The 18139-nt window shown below is 40.2% G+C and overlaps 2 protein-coding genes across 10 annotated transcripts in view; one reads left to right on the plus strand and one right to left on the minus strand.

The window, feature by feature from the left end:
* Window positions 1–18139, plus strand: part of LOC310845006 (uncharacterized protein) — a 448061-nt gene that overhangs the window by 267148 nt on the left and 162774 nt on the right. The window contains exon 6 of one of the 9 annotated variants that reach the window (XR_014564413.1): window positions 8256–8373. The exons of the other annotated variants lie outside the window; for them this stretch is intronic. The gene's annotated coding sequence lies outside the window, so the exon portion shown is untranslated. Of the gene's footprint in view, window positions 1–8255; window positions 8374–18139 lie in introns of those variants that run through there. 9 annotated transcript variants of the gene reach the window in all.
* Window positions 2110–5275, minus strand: LOC310845312 (uncharacterized protein). The gene is made up of 2 exons (XM_083740189.1): window positions 4963–5275; window positions 2110–4335 (listed from the first exon to the last, which is right to left on the minus strand). The coding sequence occupies exons 1-2, from the start codon at window positions 5082–5084 to the stop codon at window positions 2283–2285; spliced, it is 2175 nt and encodes a 724-aa protein (XP_083596315.1). The 5' UTR covers window positions 5085–5275; the 3' UTR covers window positions 2110–2282.

Below are 18139 nucleotides of genomic sequence, written 5' to 3' on the forward strand. Positions count from 1 at the left end.
CTAAAATTTCATTAAACATTCACATCCTGATTCCTTGGGCTTTTACTGACTTTTGTGATAAATTAGTAGTAGCATTTTCATCTATATCTGTTTTAACTCCAAGGAGCCCAAGACAGCATGTGTGACCCACTCCTTTTTATCCTCACAACATTCCTGTGAGATATGGACTGGCTAGGGTTGCCACCTTTGGTTGGACAAAATACAGGACAGGACAGGCAAAATAAAAGACGGGGTGGGGTGGGTGGCCATGCGACCCCCCACCGCGCTGGGTGCCATGCCCCTGCGGGAGGTCACCATGCCCCCAGCACGCAGGCCACCCCCCCACAGGCGGCGCGCCACGCCCCTGGGATGCACACCATGCCCTCACGGGCAATATGCCACGCCCCCTGGGATGAACACCAGCCACGTCCTTGCCTGCTCTCCGCCCCCCGGTGCCAGAGTGTGCAGCTTTGCCACTGACCCTCACCCCTCCCACTCAAACCATGTGGTGGAGGTGACTCCTCTTCCTCTCCTACCACCCATCCGATCTCCACGGCTGCTTCTTCCCTCATCCCCGCTCCTGATCTCTAATTTCAGATATAGTGATATATCAGAATATTGCGCTGTTTAGCTGCTGATATATCATAATGTTGAAAACCAGATATCACTCAGCCCTGCTCTGTTTTTTAGTATACTTAAAATCCTTTGCTTATTAGGGGCTACACTACATTTTGTTCAAAAAATTGCTTTGCAGAGGTAACTAGCATAGAGTTATCAAAATTTTCATAAGCAGGCTGCCCATGACTTGGCTTTTGAAAAAATGGGGGTCCTCACTAATTAGCTAATTGGGAACCACTGCACTAAGACATAGAAGAAGTCTCTATGTCCTTGGGGAGAGTATCAGAAAACCCAAAAAATAATTTGACTTAGTTCATACTTCTGGGTAAATAGTTCAAGCAAAGCTATCTGCAAACAGTAGTGGGGGATTCATCCTGTATCTAATCATAGCACATGACAATTTTATATGTAGATTTTTCATTATGCACAGAAGTTCTGGAAAGCTACAACTGGCTGTGGCTTTCCAGTGTCACAGTCTTCAGATGGGATCCATGTTTACTCCTTCACCAAACTGTCTAAGACATTGGAACTATGTAGCAAGTGGATTGGTCATCATTCTTAACATTAGTATGCTAAAATCTAGTAGAATCATAGTATCATAGAATCATAGAGTTGGAAGAGACCACAAGGGCCATCGAGTCCAACCCCCTGCCAAGCAGGAAACACCATCAGAGCACTCCTGACATATGGTTGTCAAGCGTCTGCTTAAAGGCCTCTGCATAGTAATATTATGGGTTTGTAGCTTTTCTCATTAGTTACTGCCTCTGAGTAAAAACTCCATACCTGTATTCCAAAAACTTCCCACTGATCTGATCCAGATCCTTTTAACATTTAGTTTCCTTGAAACGTTGTAGTTTCAAAGCAGAGACATCACCTTGCCAACAAAGGTCCGTATAGTTAAAGCCATGGTTTTCCCAGTAGTGATGTATGGAAGTGAGAGCTGGACCATCAAGAAGGCTGATCGCCGAAGAATTGATGCTTTTGAATTATGGTGCTGGAGGAGACTCTTGAGAGTCCCATGGACTGCAAGAAGATCAAACCTATCCATTCTGAAGGAAATCAGCCCTGAATGCTCACTGGAAGGACAGATCGTGAAGTTGAGGCTCCAGTACTTTGGCCACCTCATGAGAAGAGAAGACTCCCTGGAAAAGACCCTGATGTTGGGAAAGATGGAGGGCACAAGGAGAGGGGGATGACATAGGACGAGATGGTTGGACAGTGTTCTCGAAGCTACCAGCATGAGTTTGACCAAACTGCGGGAGGCAGTGGAAGACAGGAGTGCCTGGCGTGCTCTGGTCCATGGGGTCACGAAGAGTCGGACACGACTAAACGACTAAACAAGAAGAAGAAGAATGTACTGTTACTTGATCAAAGACCCCTGGTAACACATGGTGGCAGTGTTGTAGATTCCACACAAGGGGTCACGAAGAGTCGGACACCACTAAACGACTAAACAAGCAAACAAAACACTATGAAACAAATAGGCTCAACAAATAGTCATCACCACAGCAATTATTTTCAATTTTGTTTACTTTTTGACTTAATCTACATATAAACTGTACCTTTGTGCAAAACTTAAAAAGAAGTAATATCTCTTCAGCTTTCATATTTCAGTGGAGGTAGTTTCTGAGACAGCAAAAGTAGTAATTTTGAGGATTTTGCCTCAAATGAAGGAAATGATCACCTTATATATGCCCCTCATCCTCCTTAGTAGTAGAAGGGAATGTGGTGCTTGACAGACCCCATTTTCCCTTCTTCTGATGCTCCTCACAGGTCATGCCCAGGTTCAGTTGTTCCCTTTCCTGCTGCTCCTCATACGGTATGGATGTTGTCTTCTGGATATGCCATGTCTCCAGTTGCTCCCCTTCTGTGTTGCATCCTGCCTGTGGGAACATAGGAAGTGGTTGTGCTTCTTGTTCCTGCGCTATTGCATTGTCTTTGGAGGAAGCAAGCATATGCACCATGCTCTCATCGTCCTCAGCTTCTTGCTCTTCATTCAGGGAGGGTATTTCAAGAATGCCAGTGTATAGGTTGTCCTTTCTTACACACAGTTCTTCAGAGGTTCCACTCAGAGGCAAAGAGCTCAGCTTTGCAAGTCCTAGAGGCCGTTGCACTTCTAAGTAAAGAGTACCCTGGTGGTCCTGGTCCTCCTTGTCATAGGTGCCCTCAGACCCAGAATCCCCACAGTCCAATTTTCTTTGCTGTTCTTTCTCATAGCTTAGGTTGTCAGGAAGTGTAGTAGTATGTTCTGATGCACTGAGCTTTTGCTTCTCCTGTTCTTCAGTATAGGCAGTGCCCTTACATCCGGAATGTGCATAATCTAGACCTTCTTGCATTTCCTTTTCATCATGGTGTGTGCTAATTTGTTCCAGTAAAAGAAGCTGCTGTGCATCTGAGTGTTTTTGCTTTGCAACATGAGTAACAACATCCTGAGGCAAACTGTTTATATATGCTAGTTGTTGCAGATCCATTGTGCAAGCTACACCCAGGGGCAATGTAGTTATGTTTTCTTTTGCAACAGCTTGTAGATCCTTCTGGTGGGGAACATACTGATGATCTTCTGACATGCTGAGAAAGCTCTCTAATGTTGAGCTTCTGAAAGCTTGTGTGTCTTCCTGTACCTTCTCACAGGTTGTGTCCGCCAATGGAAAGCTCATAGCTTTGGGTAAAATAGGCAGTTGATCTTCTTGGTCAAACAAGTTTATCTCATTGGAGGAGGTTTCTCTTACAAAATCTAAAAGCTGTTGTACTTCTGGCTGTTCTTGTTCATCATTTCCACACATGGTAGACAAAATATCTGGGTATTTTTGTTCCACAAGCTGCTGTACCTCCTGGTTTGTGTTATCTTTGTAAGCCTGCTCCTCCTTGTGAACATCTCCTTTAGATACAGGATTTATTTGACTCCAGAACACTGGTTTCTCCATGTTATGGGTGATACCCATACCATGTTGTTGTTGCCTCCCAACCTGCTGTTCCTCATTGCATGGTACAGCTGGTTGGTTGAACAGTTCCTGCAAAGAAGTTGCGTCCTTGGAATCAATACTTGTGTTTTGTTCCTCCTGAGTTTTGTTTTCACTGGCAGTCGATGTACTGTTTGGTTCTAGTTCTCTAGCCTGCTGCAGCTCCTGAAATGGCACATCTTGGTGACTCCGCTTCTGGTCCTTCTTACAAGGCAAACCTTCCAATATAATCCCTGCATGATCTCTTCCTTTTTGTTGTTCCTTTTCATCGGTTACTTCTTGGAGCACTGCACTCAGCAATTCAGATTTTCTATGTTGTCTGCTTTCTTCAGCTGCCATAATTAGATACTCCTTCCCTTCTTCAGAGGGATCACCCTCTAATTTTGCACCCACTACCTTTTTCTTTACCTTTTCCAAAGATAATACACTCATATTATCTGATCCCTCCTTTTGTTGTGGCATTTGGAAAGTATTTGCACTTGTTTTTTCATCACATTCTCCTTGCTTTTCTTCCAAAAATATATCATTTAAAGGCAAAGGTATATGGGGATCTTGAAGTTTTCTGTCATAAGGCTGGGTACATACTGCCAAAGTTGGCTTGATAGCCTCTGTTTGTACACCCACGTCACCTGCAGGTGTCATCTTCCAATAGTCTTGACCCATGTTCTGCTGTCTTTGCTCAAACATGGTGACATCACAGGATAGATCTTCAGGATAATTCTTTTTCTCGTTTTTCTTCTTTCTGCCCTTGGGTCTCCTCCCTGGTAAGTACAACCGCCTGTCAACATACAAGATATGAATAGGGACTGAAATGAGGATCTCTTCTCAGCCCTGTATCCTAATATCATAACAGCCTAACAGTGACCTCAACCAGTGTGCCTAATTATAAATTTGTAAGAATTTGTAAGTGCTTAACAAAGACCAGAGCTTTCCAAACTGGGTGTCAAAACACGTTAGGATGTTGGCTGCAGTGTGTAGGTCTGTTGTGTGAATACTCCCTGCACTCCTTCTGGGACTGGAAAGGGATTAGTTTAACCTCTGGTTTGCTAGTAAAACTGAATTAGTGTGTCGTGAAATGATGCATGTCACCAACATGGGAAGTTTGGAAAGCTCTGTTATAGACTGTTACATTCATGCATAGGTGCTTATTCCCTGGGGCCCAGGGTGCCCGAGCACCCACAAAATTCTCCATGAGGGGGCTGGGCACCCACAGATTTCGGGGCAAGGGCCATGCACACTGCATGGCACCCACAGCCCCGGACACCCATGGTCGTAGTGCCAAGCTGACACTCCTGAATTCATGGCTCTCTAAACATTGCTTGGTTCTCTTATCTGGGAAATGCCATCTCTAAAATTTGTCTTCCAACAAATCAGCTGCTGTGTGGGAAAAAATAACCATTCATACCTTCTAGGGATGCAGCAACACAAGGCTGAGGCTTGGAAACACCTAGAAGTGTGCTCTTCGCCAGCAGCATTTGCATCTTCTTCTATAGCATCTGCACAACTTACAACCCTCTCTTCATTCATTCCCCAAAATAAAGAGTAGAAAAATAAAAGTCTTAGAAAGGAAGAACACTGACTCTTAGCCAGTGCTTGGCTTCTATGCTCTTAAAAAATGGGTTTTGTTGACCACTGGCAACATAATGGCCACATTTACCAGCTAGTGTGGCTTGTATGGCAATAGCAAACTGAATCCTTTATACGAACATCTTTATGACATCACCAGTTCTAGAAGGCTGTTGGGTAACCATAGCAGCATGGCTATGGCTCCCAGAAATGGAACATTTGTGCTATGATATGACACTCATTTGCTTATTTGATACATCATTACTTTAGCTTTTTGAATGCATAACCTTGATATTTTCATGAATTTCCTCCGTGAATCTGTCTAATCTTTTAAAGCCAATGATGGTGGGCATCATTACCTCTTCTAAGAGCAAATTCCACAGTTTTACTATGCACTTTGAAAAGACGTACTCCCTTTTGCCTGACCTGAATCCTCCAGCATTCTGCTTCCTTGGATAACCCTGGGAACTAGTGTTTCTAAACATCGTGCATAACTTTGTACAACTCTGTCATTGCCCCTCCCAACAACCCACCTTTTTTTAAAAAAAATAAAAAGCTCCAAATGTAACATTTCCTTCTAGGGGAGTTGTTCATTGGCTGAGCTGTGGCAAGTAGAACTAAACAATATTCCAAGTTTCTATAATGGCATTATGATATTGGATTTTTTTTAATAATCTCACAATTATTTATATCTTGCCTTTCAGGATATAAACCTTCCATTGTGGATTGTCGTTAAATTACAACTTTTTAAAACATTTTTAAAAAATATGAAAATGTTATCAGAATCCTTTCCTTTGGCTAATTAAATAGTCTATGGCCTTTTAAACTGTTGGAGATGGGAGTAGTTATTTTTGTTAGTTACTATGTTATGTATTTTTCTTGGTTTTTTATATTGTAAACCGTCCTGTGATCCTCAGTTGATAGAAATTGAATAAATAAATAGAGTAAAATTTCCCCAGAACATTTGCTGATAGATTATCCTGTAGTGGGCGACATACATGTGTCCATCCTCAGCAGGCCCTGGGGTGGTCTTTGCCTGTTTCACTGTCTCTCTTTTCTGCAAAGCAGGGCTGGCTCACCTGTAGCCCTACTGATGTTGTTGGCCTCCTGATGTTGTTGGTGTTTTTTTAAAAAAATGAATTTTTATTAATTTATATCAAAATAAAAAACAAACAAAAACATATTAGTTTCACATCAAAATTTCACAACATATTCCTTTTCAGGACTTCCTCCAGCTTATCCGTAAATCATCCGTAGTTTAATTTAAGTTGCACATTTCTTAATTTTGTATTGACATTGTTTATATCTTTCTTTCTATTCCCTTTAGACAATATTTCTTAGTCTTTCACAGTGCTTCTTTAAATCCCATTAGCGTTATCTGTCCCTCACTTATATGTTCCAGATATTCCACAAATTTCCCCCATATCAGAAATATGTTGTTGGTGTTTTAGGTGTCTTCATCATGGGCAGATGGGGCTTGTCTCCCTGGGAAGGTAGCTCATCTAAGAGAAGGAAAACTCTGATCCTAAACCTTCGCTGCCTTGCAGAATATCTTAGGGAGTAAATAGGGCTAGGGAGTAAACCATACACAAATTTGGAGTGTGGTCCCTAAGATGTTTGGATGGTACTTTGTACGCCTCCTTCTGGCAACTTCTGAAACCAAACTGGTGCCAAATGTATTGCTCTGCTTTCCTTTGGTCCACATGAGTGAGGGCAAGAAGTGGGGCATCTTGTTGTCTGAGCAGCTCAGGAGCTCCATACACACTGCCCAGGCTTGTGCCCCAGGGGGGTGGTCACTTTGGTGACGCGGGTGGCGCTGTGGGTTAAACCACAGAGCCTAGGACTTGCCGATCAGAAGGTCGGCAGTTTGAATCCCCGCGACAGGGTGAGCTCCCGTTGCTCGGTCCCTGCTCCTGCCAACCTAGCAGTTCGAAAGCACCTCAAAGTGCAAGTGGATAAATAGGTACCACTCTGGCGGGAAGATAAACGGCGTGTCCGTGTGCTGCTCTGGTTCGCCAGAAGCGGCTTACTCATGCTGGCCACATGACCCAGAAGCTGTGCTCCAGCTCCCTCAGCCAATAAAGCGAGATGAGTGCCGCAACCCCAGAGTCGGTCATGACTGGACCTAATGGACATGGGTCCCTTTTACCTTTACCTTTAATGCAGCAGTTGAACTTCACTCCCAGAGGCTTATTCCATTGTCTCTCAAAACAGACCGATGCCAACTACAACAAATAAAACTATTATGTATGGACTACATTCATGATCTTGTAGAACCACCCTGGGCTCCTTTAGGAGGAAAACTAGGACAGAAATAAAATAAATAAATGATAATCATCATTTTATGTTAAATAATAGTTATGGACTGTACAAACCTTGATTTAACTTTTATTGTATTTTCATAGTAAACAAATAACAAGAACCAAAGGTTGATGAGACTTTCTATCATAAACAGAATCATAAACCTTCTAGATTCTTGTGCTTTTTTATACATTACTGCAGAAGAGGAATATATTTCTCATTCCAGAACCATTTATTTAATCTGTTGCCTTAACATGTTCCATTTTCCACTCAGAATCCAAAGAAGAAAAATTATAGACGTGCTTATAGTTTGTCCTCAATCTGAAGGAGATGTATGACTTGTATTAAACCTCAGCCATTGTGTAGTTGTCCTTGCTCACATATTTAATTAATGAAATTTGAAATTTCTAAGTGATTTGTTCTGCTGAAAATTGTAAAGGGATAAAACTTCAAAACCCACTTTACTACTTGATCAGTCTTCAGCTATTAATGCAGGAGAAACGCTTTTCAGAGAAAATTGCTCCACTAGATTCTGGATGTACATTCAGAATGAAATACAATTACAGCTGTTCAGCCACATTTCTTAGATGTGCAAGCACATAAATGGAAGCTCAGTTATGCTGGACTGTCCATCAGCTGGGTCCATTCCTCCTAGATATTGCTTGATATTGTTTGATGCTTTAAGAAGCTTGAAATACCATCTTGTATGCGTTGTATACACTGGGAATCTGTCAGTTTATCAAAATATGTATTTTAAGAATCATATCAAAATGTGCATTTTGATGTACTGTGTCCACAGGCAAATCGGTTAAAATGTCCATTGTAACATAGGTTCAGAGCTGGCCCGCCTATGAGGCAGACTGGAGCACCCACCTCAGGCAGCAGAATCGCCACCACTAGTTTCTCGTGATGGCAGCTTCCAGTGCACAAGCCCAATAAGTGAGGCTTTGGCAGAGGGAGGGCAGGGATGACACCTTCCCATTTCTCGCAGGGCAGTAAAATAAGAAAGCCAGAAGCCAATGTGGAAATATGGAGAACTGAATTTAAGATGCGGGGGGGGGGGGGGGGATGGACTGAGAGAAACCAAACTGACGGAATCGCTCATCCCTACTTATCCCAATCTTGGCACTGCTATTAGTACAGTTTTGGAAGTGTCTGGAGGACTATCTGACCCTGTTGTTTGAGATCAATTTGAGTTAATGCAGTGGCAGGATGTGAACTTGGTGCCTGAAGTGGTGCAGCTTACCCTCTCGACCATTGCCTGTCATAGATTTTTTTTTTTAAAGATTTTTATTGAATACAGACAAAAATAACAAAAAACAAGTATAATTTCAATCCCTTATTTTCTTGTAACTTACTTCCCCGACTTCCTCATACCTCCCCTTTCTGTATTCCAGTTTCTGATTTATTAATTCAGCAAATCCTTTCCCTTGTTTTTCATTTAATTTTTAACCTTTATTTTCATTTTACTTATCCATTACAGCTGGAAACCACGTAATTTCTAAACCAACGTCATTCTATATATTTTTTAATAAAATTATTATTAAGGGGTTTTTTTTAATACAATAGGAAGAAAGAAAGAAAAAACAGCATAACATAGAACAAACAATATTCCTTCTTTTCATCTTTGAACTTCCTCACATCTCTCACTCCTACTTTCCAAATTTATAAAGCCTTAGCCAGCAAATTATCACCTTGTTTCCATTCATAATGTACACTTTTCCAATATTTTGTCCCTAACTTTGAATATTTTTATCTAGGTCTTAAATCTCTATTACCATAAAATTTATTCAAAATTTATTTTTCTCATAATGTTTACTCATTCTCGCAGTCCTTTCACCAAGTTTTATGGTGCCCAATTATTTTCAAAATCTCTCATCCTTCTTAACTCTCATACAGTTTACAGTGTTTTTGTAGATAGTCCTTGAATTTCTTCCATTCCTCTTCCACTGTTTTCTCTATCAGGTCTCGGATTCTGCCAGTCATTTCTGCTAGCTCCATATAGTCTATCAGTTGCATCTGCCATTCTTCCAGTGTGGGCAAATCTTGAGTTTTCCAATATTTAGCGACGAGTATCCTTGCTGCTGTTGTTGCATACATAAAAAATGTTCTATCATTCTTTAACACCCTCTGGCCAACAATCCCCAAAAGGAAGGCCTCTGGTTTCTTAAACCAACGTCATTCTAACATTCATTAATTTTGCAATGTTTCTTAAGATAGTCCTTAAATTTCTTCCAATCTTCTTCCGCTGTCTCTCTCCCCTGGTCTTGGATTCTGCCAGTCATTTCTGCCAGTCCCATATAGTCTGTCACCTTAATCTGCCATTCTTCCAAGGTGGGTAGGTCTTGTGTCTTCCAATACTTTGCAATGAGTATTCTTGCTGCTGTTGTAGCGTACATAAAGAATGTTCTATCCTTCATTGGCACCAATTGGCCAACAATACCCAAGAGAAAGGCCTCTGGTTTCTTCAGAAAGGTATATTTAAATACCTTTTTCAGTTCATTATATATCATTTCCCAGAACGCCTTAATCTTTGGGCACGTCCACCAAAGGTGAAAGAATGTACCTTCATTTTCTTTACATTTCCAACATTTATTATCAGGCAAGTGGTAAATTTTTGCAAGCTTGACAGGGGTCATGTACCACCTATAAATCATTTTCATAATATTCTCTCTTAGGGCATTAGCCTGTCATAGCTTATTAGAGCTTGTCAGAGGGGATTGGTCAGGTCCGTCCTGCTGCCCTGAAAGGGGTTGTGCTGCACCCCCTCCTGTACCCTGAGTTTTTAAATAACCATGATCCAACTGACAAGATCCATTTTTGGACCAAGATTATTGAGGGAGTGGGTAGTCATCCAACTCCAGACATTCTTCAATGAAGCAGGTTATACTGCCACATTTTCAGTCTGGCTTCAGACCCATTTTTGGCACAGATAACATTTTGGTCACGCTGGTTGATGACTGGCTTCAAGAGAGAGATTCAGGGGTGGAGTGTGAACTTACTGATTCTTCTGAGTGCGTCAGCAGCTGCTGATTCCATTGTCCATTGACTCCTGGAACAATTTTGGGGGTTGGGGCAAGGGCCACAATAATACAGTGATTCCGTTCTTATGTGCAGAGTCGTTTCTAGACAGTAGCATTGAGTGACCCCGTGGCAATTGAGCTTTAAGGCTCTATCCTGTCCCAAATGTTATTTACCATATATATGTACAATAGTTGCTTGGTATGGTCATCAAGGGATTTGGTGCTCATTCCTCATGACTCCTAGCTGCAGCTAGGGGTGTTTTATCTGATTTGTGTGTTTAGAATTTGTTTTATTATTTGTAAGGTCACATTTGCTTTATATGCTAAACATGGAGACCATTCAGAAGACCAATAGTGAAACATGTTTGGGTTCTGTGATACTTTGGAAGTTTTTGTGCACATTGTTGTGCATTGTACATTGTTGATACTTTGTTAGTGTTTGTGTTTGAATTGTTTTGCTTTGGGACTATGAGCCCATCAGCTCCTGCCTCTCCCCCAGCTCTCATCATTGTAATTATTTTATTTATTTATTTATTTATTTATTTATTTATTTATTTATTTATTTTACCCCGCCCATCTGGCTGAGTTTCCCCAGCCACTCTGGACGGCTTCCAATCCCTAAACAGGGCTGCCTTCAGATGTCTTTTAAAAAGAAGATAGCTGCTTATTTCCTTCATATTTGAAGGGAGGGCATTCCACAGGGCGGGTGCCATTATCTGGTTCCCTGCAACCTCACTTCTCGCAATGAGGGAACCACCAGAAGGCCCACAGTGCTGGTTCTCAGTGTCCGGCTGAACGATGGGGGTGGAGACACTCCTTCAGGGATACTGGACCAAGGCTGTTTAGGGCTTTAAAGGTCAGTGCCAACACTTTGAATTGTGCTCGGAAACATACTGGGAGCCAATGCAGATCTCTCAGGACTGGTGTTATGTGGTCCTGGCGGCCACTCCCAGTCACCAGTCTAGCTGCCGCATTCTGAATTGTAGCACCTGTTCCTCCCACAATCCAACATGCTTGAGATGAGCCTTTTTATTTCTTATTTCCAACATCAGGTATGCTCATTCCCTCTGGAAATCTTTCATACCAGAGGCTTCAATGAAGACAGGTGAATCTGGACAATGGAACACGGAACTGGCAAAAGTTGAGAGGCAAGCCAAGAAAATTTGTCCTGTGTATATACACCATAGATAAATGGGTAGTGAAAATAATTGTAGTAGCTTGAAAGATATGAATGGTATTTGGAAACCAGGAGGAATACAGCATGGTAGATTTCAGCCATGCAATTACATACTAAGTCGTCATAACAAGTTGATCAGACTGCTGGGCCGAGGAAGTTTATAGATTATATAGCATCAGATTTTATAGTAAAGTTGTGTGGTATTGAAGTCCAGGGTCATGTGATAGCCTGCATTAAAAAGGCGACTTTCCACCCATTACAGTACCAAGATTTTCTTGATAGGCGATAAGGCCTGCAGTTTCCTCCTCCAGTATGTTGGAACGAGAGAACCAGCTTCCAACTTCAAAGACTAATGGTGCCTGACAGTATGGTTGAAGACCAGCAGACATCCTGAAGTGTGGTGGAGGTGGTTTGAACCCACATTCACATTAATTCTAATTAAATCAATTTAATATCAATGTGATTTTAATTTTTAAAAAGTTTTTAAATAAATTCTAGTATTTTAGGAAATTTTAGGATCAAGAGTAACTAAAAAAATCAAACGTTCTCCATCTCTCAATACCTATAACTGTATAATACTTGATTTACTAGACCAAAGAACCCTTTCAACATGTACCTAAGTTTAAGCTGCAAGGAGATAGAGAGAGAGAATGTAGGCATTGTTTTAAAATATTTATATATTTGTTCTATACAAATTCATTAATTAGACAAATATTTCATTTTTAAATTTTCCTAAGATGTAACTTTCATTACCATGTAAATGCTGGACAAGGTGGATTAGCACTGTGTGATTTAATTGACAGAGCAGAGGCAGACGAGTATCTGGACTGAACGCTACATATTTGGAATAGCCTAAGTGGACTTGTAAAGTTCAAAAATTCAAAAGCTCTTCCAGCACAGAATAGTTAAGGGAAAACAGCAAAACTCCAAGGTCACTGGGAATGTTCTCAGGGTATTCTGACATGGCTTATCTTTCCTCACATGCCTACTTTTTTCCCCCTTTGCGAAGAATAGCTGCAGAGAATAGAAGCCATAGGCAGGCCTTGTGCCATCCCTTATTTGAGTTCTTTTATACTCCTCTTTTTAAAGAAGCTGTCAAGTTCTTTTCTGGTGCTGACAGGGAAGGCCAAATCTGCAATACTGGAAAAGAGGCAGAGAGAGAAAGAGAAAGAAACTTTTTGTGTTGATGTTTTACTAAGTGAGCTAAGGAGAATTTTAGAATCATGTAATTTACTCCGGAGGCATTTACTGTACATAGCCATAGTGATGGTAATTTCTTTCATTGTTGAAGTGAAAAGATAACCATCAATCAGTTGTCAATTGGTCAATTGCAGCAGTGATGAAAAGAAACTGGTAGGAACAATCACTTTCGGTGGCTACCTAGACTATTTGGGGTTTGGAGGAAAACATGGGAACTGGAGTTAGTAAAAATGGAATGAGACTCAGAGGGTGGTGGTATTAAAGGTTGGGGGAGTTTAAATGCAATATAAACAATAACATTCAGGGAGCTGTGGAAATTATTTGAAATACAGACAACTTTCTTCAAGTGAAAAATAGGGTTGTCCAGAGACATTCAACTTTAGTTGTGAACTGGAGCAATTATTTGGAAAATTGAAGAATCTGAATATAAATGCAATCACATGTTCCATAAGCTTGACAAGAAGCCTAACTATTCTGCCATCAATCCTAAAAGAATATAGAGCTTGCTCTTGAGTGTTATGATTGATGTGTTAATAGACATGGCTACACTGGAAACAGAAATAACATTAAACCTGAAAATACAGAATGACCATACATGGGTCTCAGTATTACTGATAAAAACATTTTTTAAAAATACTTGACTTCATTAAGTCTACTTGACTTCTTTCGTGGGAATAATGCTCTTTCTTGACTGTGTCTCAAATAACAGCTTTTTGTAGTGGTGTGAAAGCACAAAATGAGATGACATAAGAGCATTTGGTTACCTTTATTTATTTATATATATATTTATCTATCTATCTATCTATTTAGATTTCATAGACAAAAAAATATTCTAATTTAACCTTCCCTAGTTTGCTTTTCTTCTTTTTTAGGCACTGCAGTCTGACTGATCTGAGGGGTTTTTTAATTTTTTTGTTATTGTATTTCATGTTATTTTGCTGTGGTAGGTTAAAAAAAGGATTACAGGCCCACCAGAAGGAAGAGATAGCATCACTTTGTAATCCAGCCCATGGTTTCCTAGATACCGTATTGTCTCTTCTGTTCCGCTATGTGAAAAATGTTGAATATCAACAATGGGTTTCAGTGCTGTATTGTTGAGTTTTGTATGAACTAATCTAGCTTCGCTAAAAAAGAGAGAGAGAAAAGAAAGGGGGGAGAGGAAAAAAAAACTACAGCTTTGGACAAAAGTCTATAGCCAGAGCATTCGTAATTCCCCATGCACAAGAGCTGACTGTGTCTCTGGGAAGACATTTTACTCGTTTGCTTTCTTATTTCCTAGAGTTTTCTAGTCCTGCTTTCAGGTGTTTGCTACCTATTAAAATCTCACCTGCCCGGGGCACTGTACTTGAGAAAATTCTGCAACCTGTCAGATGGTGTAGGTCTCATAAAGACAGCTCTGTTCAGGGTTTGAAAGGTAAGCTTTTGCTTAACTCCTCTGCTGCCTTTGCTTATGGAATGCCAACTTGATTGGCCTAGCTGTGAAACTTTGCAACGTCTCTCTGGTTTGTGAGCATGTATAGCAGCAGTTTCATTGCATCCAAAAAGACATCTGTATGAACGTGGGGATAGAGAATGGGGATGGAGTGGGTGTGACTGGAGTGAAATGTACCATTTTCTAATTATGGGTTGGGAAATGAGTGGCTAAAAACTGTATCACCTGCAAAGAGGTGCCTTGATAGCATAGGTGGGCACACATTTGTAGGTTGTCAAGTTAATAAAAAAGGACAGAGAAATCAGGTCTGGAATACGCTGTGTTTTCTAAAAGGGTTTTGTTGTTAAAAAGCTGAATGGTGCATTTGGTTTTTTCTCATTTGTAGGTTGTGAAGATGTGAGCAGGGAGTTTGGTACATTGATGTGTGTGTGTGTGTGTGTGTGTGTGTGTGTGTGTGTTTCTATGCTGGAGGTGGTATTTGAAGTTTAGTGGGTGGAGGGTAACAAATAAGATTTTGGGTCAGAGACATGCAGTTTATATCAAACCTATGGAGAAATGCTTGTTGCTTTATTTACCAAATGACATTCTTTACAAACCTAAAAAGAACAATAAAGTCGTTTATCAGATCAGTAGCTAGTTAATTTAAGCCACATTACTGTCATTTGTACTATATATGGAGAATAAAGAATGATATAAGAATAGTAACCAGTTAGAAGATAGCTAGCAAGAATAAGAAATTGCAAGTTATCTGCCTTTTATTTGTGTGTATGTGGGGGGGGGGGGTAGAAAACCATTTATTTGCAGAATCCACAAGGATTGTGTCAAGTTCAAATAAAAGAAATGTCTATACTAGCAAATGCTTGCTACTGTTCAAGCTTAAGACATATTTAGAGTTTTGTAACTTTAGAACTGCAAATGTGCATGGGAGGTCAGTTATGGCTATTTCCAATTGTGGGCAAAACATAACAATAACATTCTCGTCATCATAGTTTCATGCTGGCAGCTTGCAAGCATTCCTGCTTGTAATTAAAACTTGTTGTTGTTTGCAGAGGGCATACTGCAGGTCTGTAAGATCCTATTCTTGTCCTATCCAGTCTTGTTCTTTCACCCCTTTCTCCCTTTACCCCAGGAATTAGAGGAGAGGGCAAATGATGCTTTCTTAACCCCTGTATTTAGTGGCAAGCAATGATGCGCTCCCTGTGAAACCATTTCTGACCCTCTGCTTGGAGTGGTGAGTTTGAGTTTTTCCCCTTCCTTGCCCATCATTGTCAGTCAATTATAGGATGGAACTGAACCAGAAAATCTGGTACAGTCTGGCAATTAGTACAAAGGGTTTCCAGTCTAGTGTAAAGAGAGAGATGCAAGAGCCCCAGCAGCTAGAGAAATAGTTTTGATTGGCCACGGACATTGCCTTTTAGTGCTGCTTGGTTACTTCCTAAAGATACTGCCTCCTACCCTACAGGTCTTCTCCTTAAAGTACTACATTATGGGCCTACTTTTAAGATGTCTTTTTTGGTGGGCTTTCTTCCCCCCTTTCTTAGCTATTCCATCTCCCATTTTCAGACTGTCATTTTAACCCATCAAATAGACACATTTTGACTTGCACAACAAAGAGCCAAGTTATCAACATTCACAGAAACTGACATTTTTAATTCAGGCTTCATTATGTCTTTGATTCATGACAGTGAACTACAAAGACATTTAAAGTTTTCCTCCCTTTATTTTTCTTTCTTTTAAATTCAGCATTTGGGATGTTTGTCTTTTTCCTAGCACTCATATTTCCCTTTCTACCTTTCCCTTGCCGTAATATATAATTAGCACTATCAAAACCATCAGCTATTATCCACTGTGACTTTTGACCTTTGTTTTGATCTTTCCAGCAGCCACCCACCCCCACCCGCTAAAAAATCTCACAGTAAATTTTAACTGGCTATTTTAATTTACAGAAAAGGCAATGTAATTTACATCACCAATATTTGTGTCTCAACATGTTTATTGTGAACGTGTAATTCAGAATCATGGGTTGTAGCTAACTATGGTCCACTCAGAGATGACCCATTGAAATCAAAGAACCTAAGTTAGTCATGTTAATTAACTTCGGTGAATCTTCTCTGATACATTGGATACAACCCTATGAATTGTTGAGTAAAAATATAAATAGCATAATAATCCTGTAAATAATATATGTTTAAAATATTTGGAAGTGTAATAGGTGCATACTATAGAAATATAGTTACAGATAAAGCTGTAGCCTTCATCTTAAAAAAAAGTGCAATGCATTATTTTGACAAGCATTAAAGAAAGACTCCTATTTATTTACAAGTTATTGATGAATGAAATGTTCAGACTGATATACTGAAATTGTCCCAGAACATGGCTGGGGATGAGCAATGTGGGAAAATACTGAAAACAATATATAACATAATTGAAATAGATTTTGGGATTATATAATCACACATTCCTTGGACATCCAACTTCTTAGAAAAGTTATTGGGCATGCTTCTGTGTCATGGTTTTGGTCACTTAGCAAGGGTTTTTGTGCATACATGAGCAATAAGTTCTATTTGTTGCATATGGTAACTGTTCTTGTGAAAGTTGAACATTGTGGAATTCCTAAAAATTAAAATGTTTCATAGAATATTTAGAACATGTGGGTGCATGTGGGTGGGCACTTCTTTTTTTATTCACTTTTTTTAAAAAATTGCTCATTTTTTTTGCATATCTGCTCTGTTGGGATCCTTGAAAAGTGCTTCAGACATATGATAACAAAATATTCGATTCAGTGGTTAGCTGCTTTTGCTTTGTCAGTGTCTATGAACCTAATGATAGGATGACAATAATGGTGATGATGAGATTAAAGTGCTGCCCACTTCAATTGATGCTCCTTGTTTCTGTAATTAGAATTATAGGCCTGGAGGACTGGAACATCCCTGAAGGGCATCTACTCCATCTCTGGTATAATCGGGATAATTTATACCAGAATATTTCAAACTGGATGAGGCTATATTTTAGGGCAGCACAGTCAATAATAATCCAGATTATTGTATGCCTCTAGAAGGACCAAAGTGTTGTGCCATACATGCCTGTTAAGAAATGAACCAATATCATTATAAAAAATAGCTACCATTCAGTTTATTTCTTATGCAAGAAAAACTTCTGATTTGTACCTCACTCAAATGCGATTAGTTACCAGCAGTTTTGTGTGCCCTCTGGTTTTGACGCCTGAAAAGGGGCGTGCTCACAATAATTGCCTCTGATTCTTATAAATGATGATCAGCCTGGGTATTTGGAGTAGAGCTGTTCTGCTACCAAATGCACCCACTGGTGGCAGTTAGTCCATCTAATGGAAGCTAGTAGTGAGTAAATCCAACTACTATGCAGTCAGGGGTCAATAGCTGAAGTGTGTATTGAAATTAGTTGGATAGCAATGCACATGATAACAAAATATTCGATTCAGTGGTTAGCTGCTTTTGCTTTGTCAGTGTCTATGAACCTAATAACAGGATGACAATAATGGTGATGATGAGATTAAAGTGCTGCCCACTTCAATTGATGCTCCATGAAATATCCTTTGACAAGGAAAACATTGGCTACCATACATAAACCTGCATTCCCCACCTCATGGGTTAATCACGGGAGAAATGAAACCTAAAGGAGTTCACCCTGACCAAAAAACCAAAACCAAAAAAAACATGGAGTGAGAGCCCATCAAGTGGATGATGGATGGTCTTCCATCAGATCCTTGCAATCGTGCCAGCCCCAGATGTATAAGTAGTTTCTCCTTGTCTGGATTCAGAATTCTATGATTTTATGATAAGCAGTGTTCAAAATTCCCATTGTTCTAGGCACGTTTTACGACAGGGAATTTCATTAGTGCGAACAG

Source organism: Podarcis gaigeae (assembly GCF_964106915.1).
Source record: "Podarcis gaigeae genome assembly, chromosome: 5".
NCBI lineage: Eukaryota > Metazoa > Chordata > Lepidosauria > Squamata > Lacertidae > Podarcis > Podarcis gaigeae.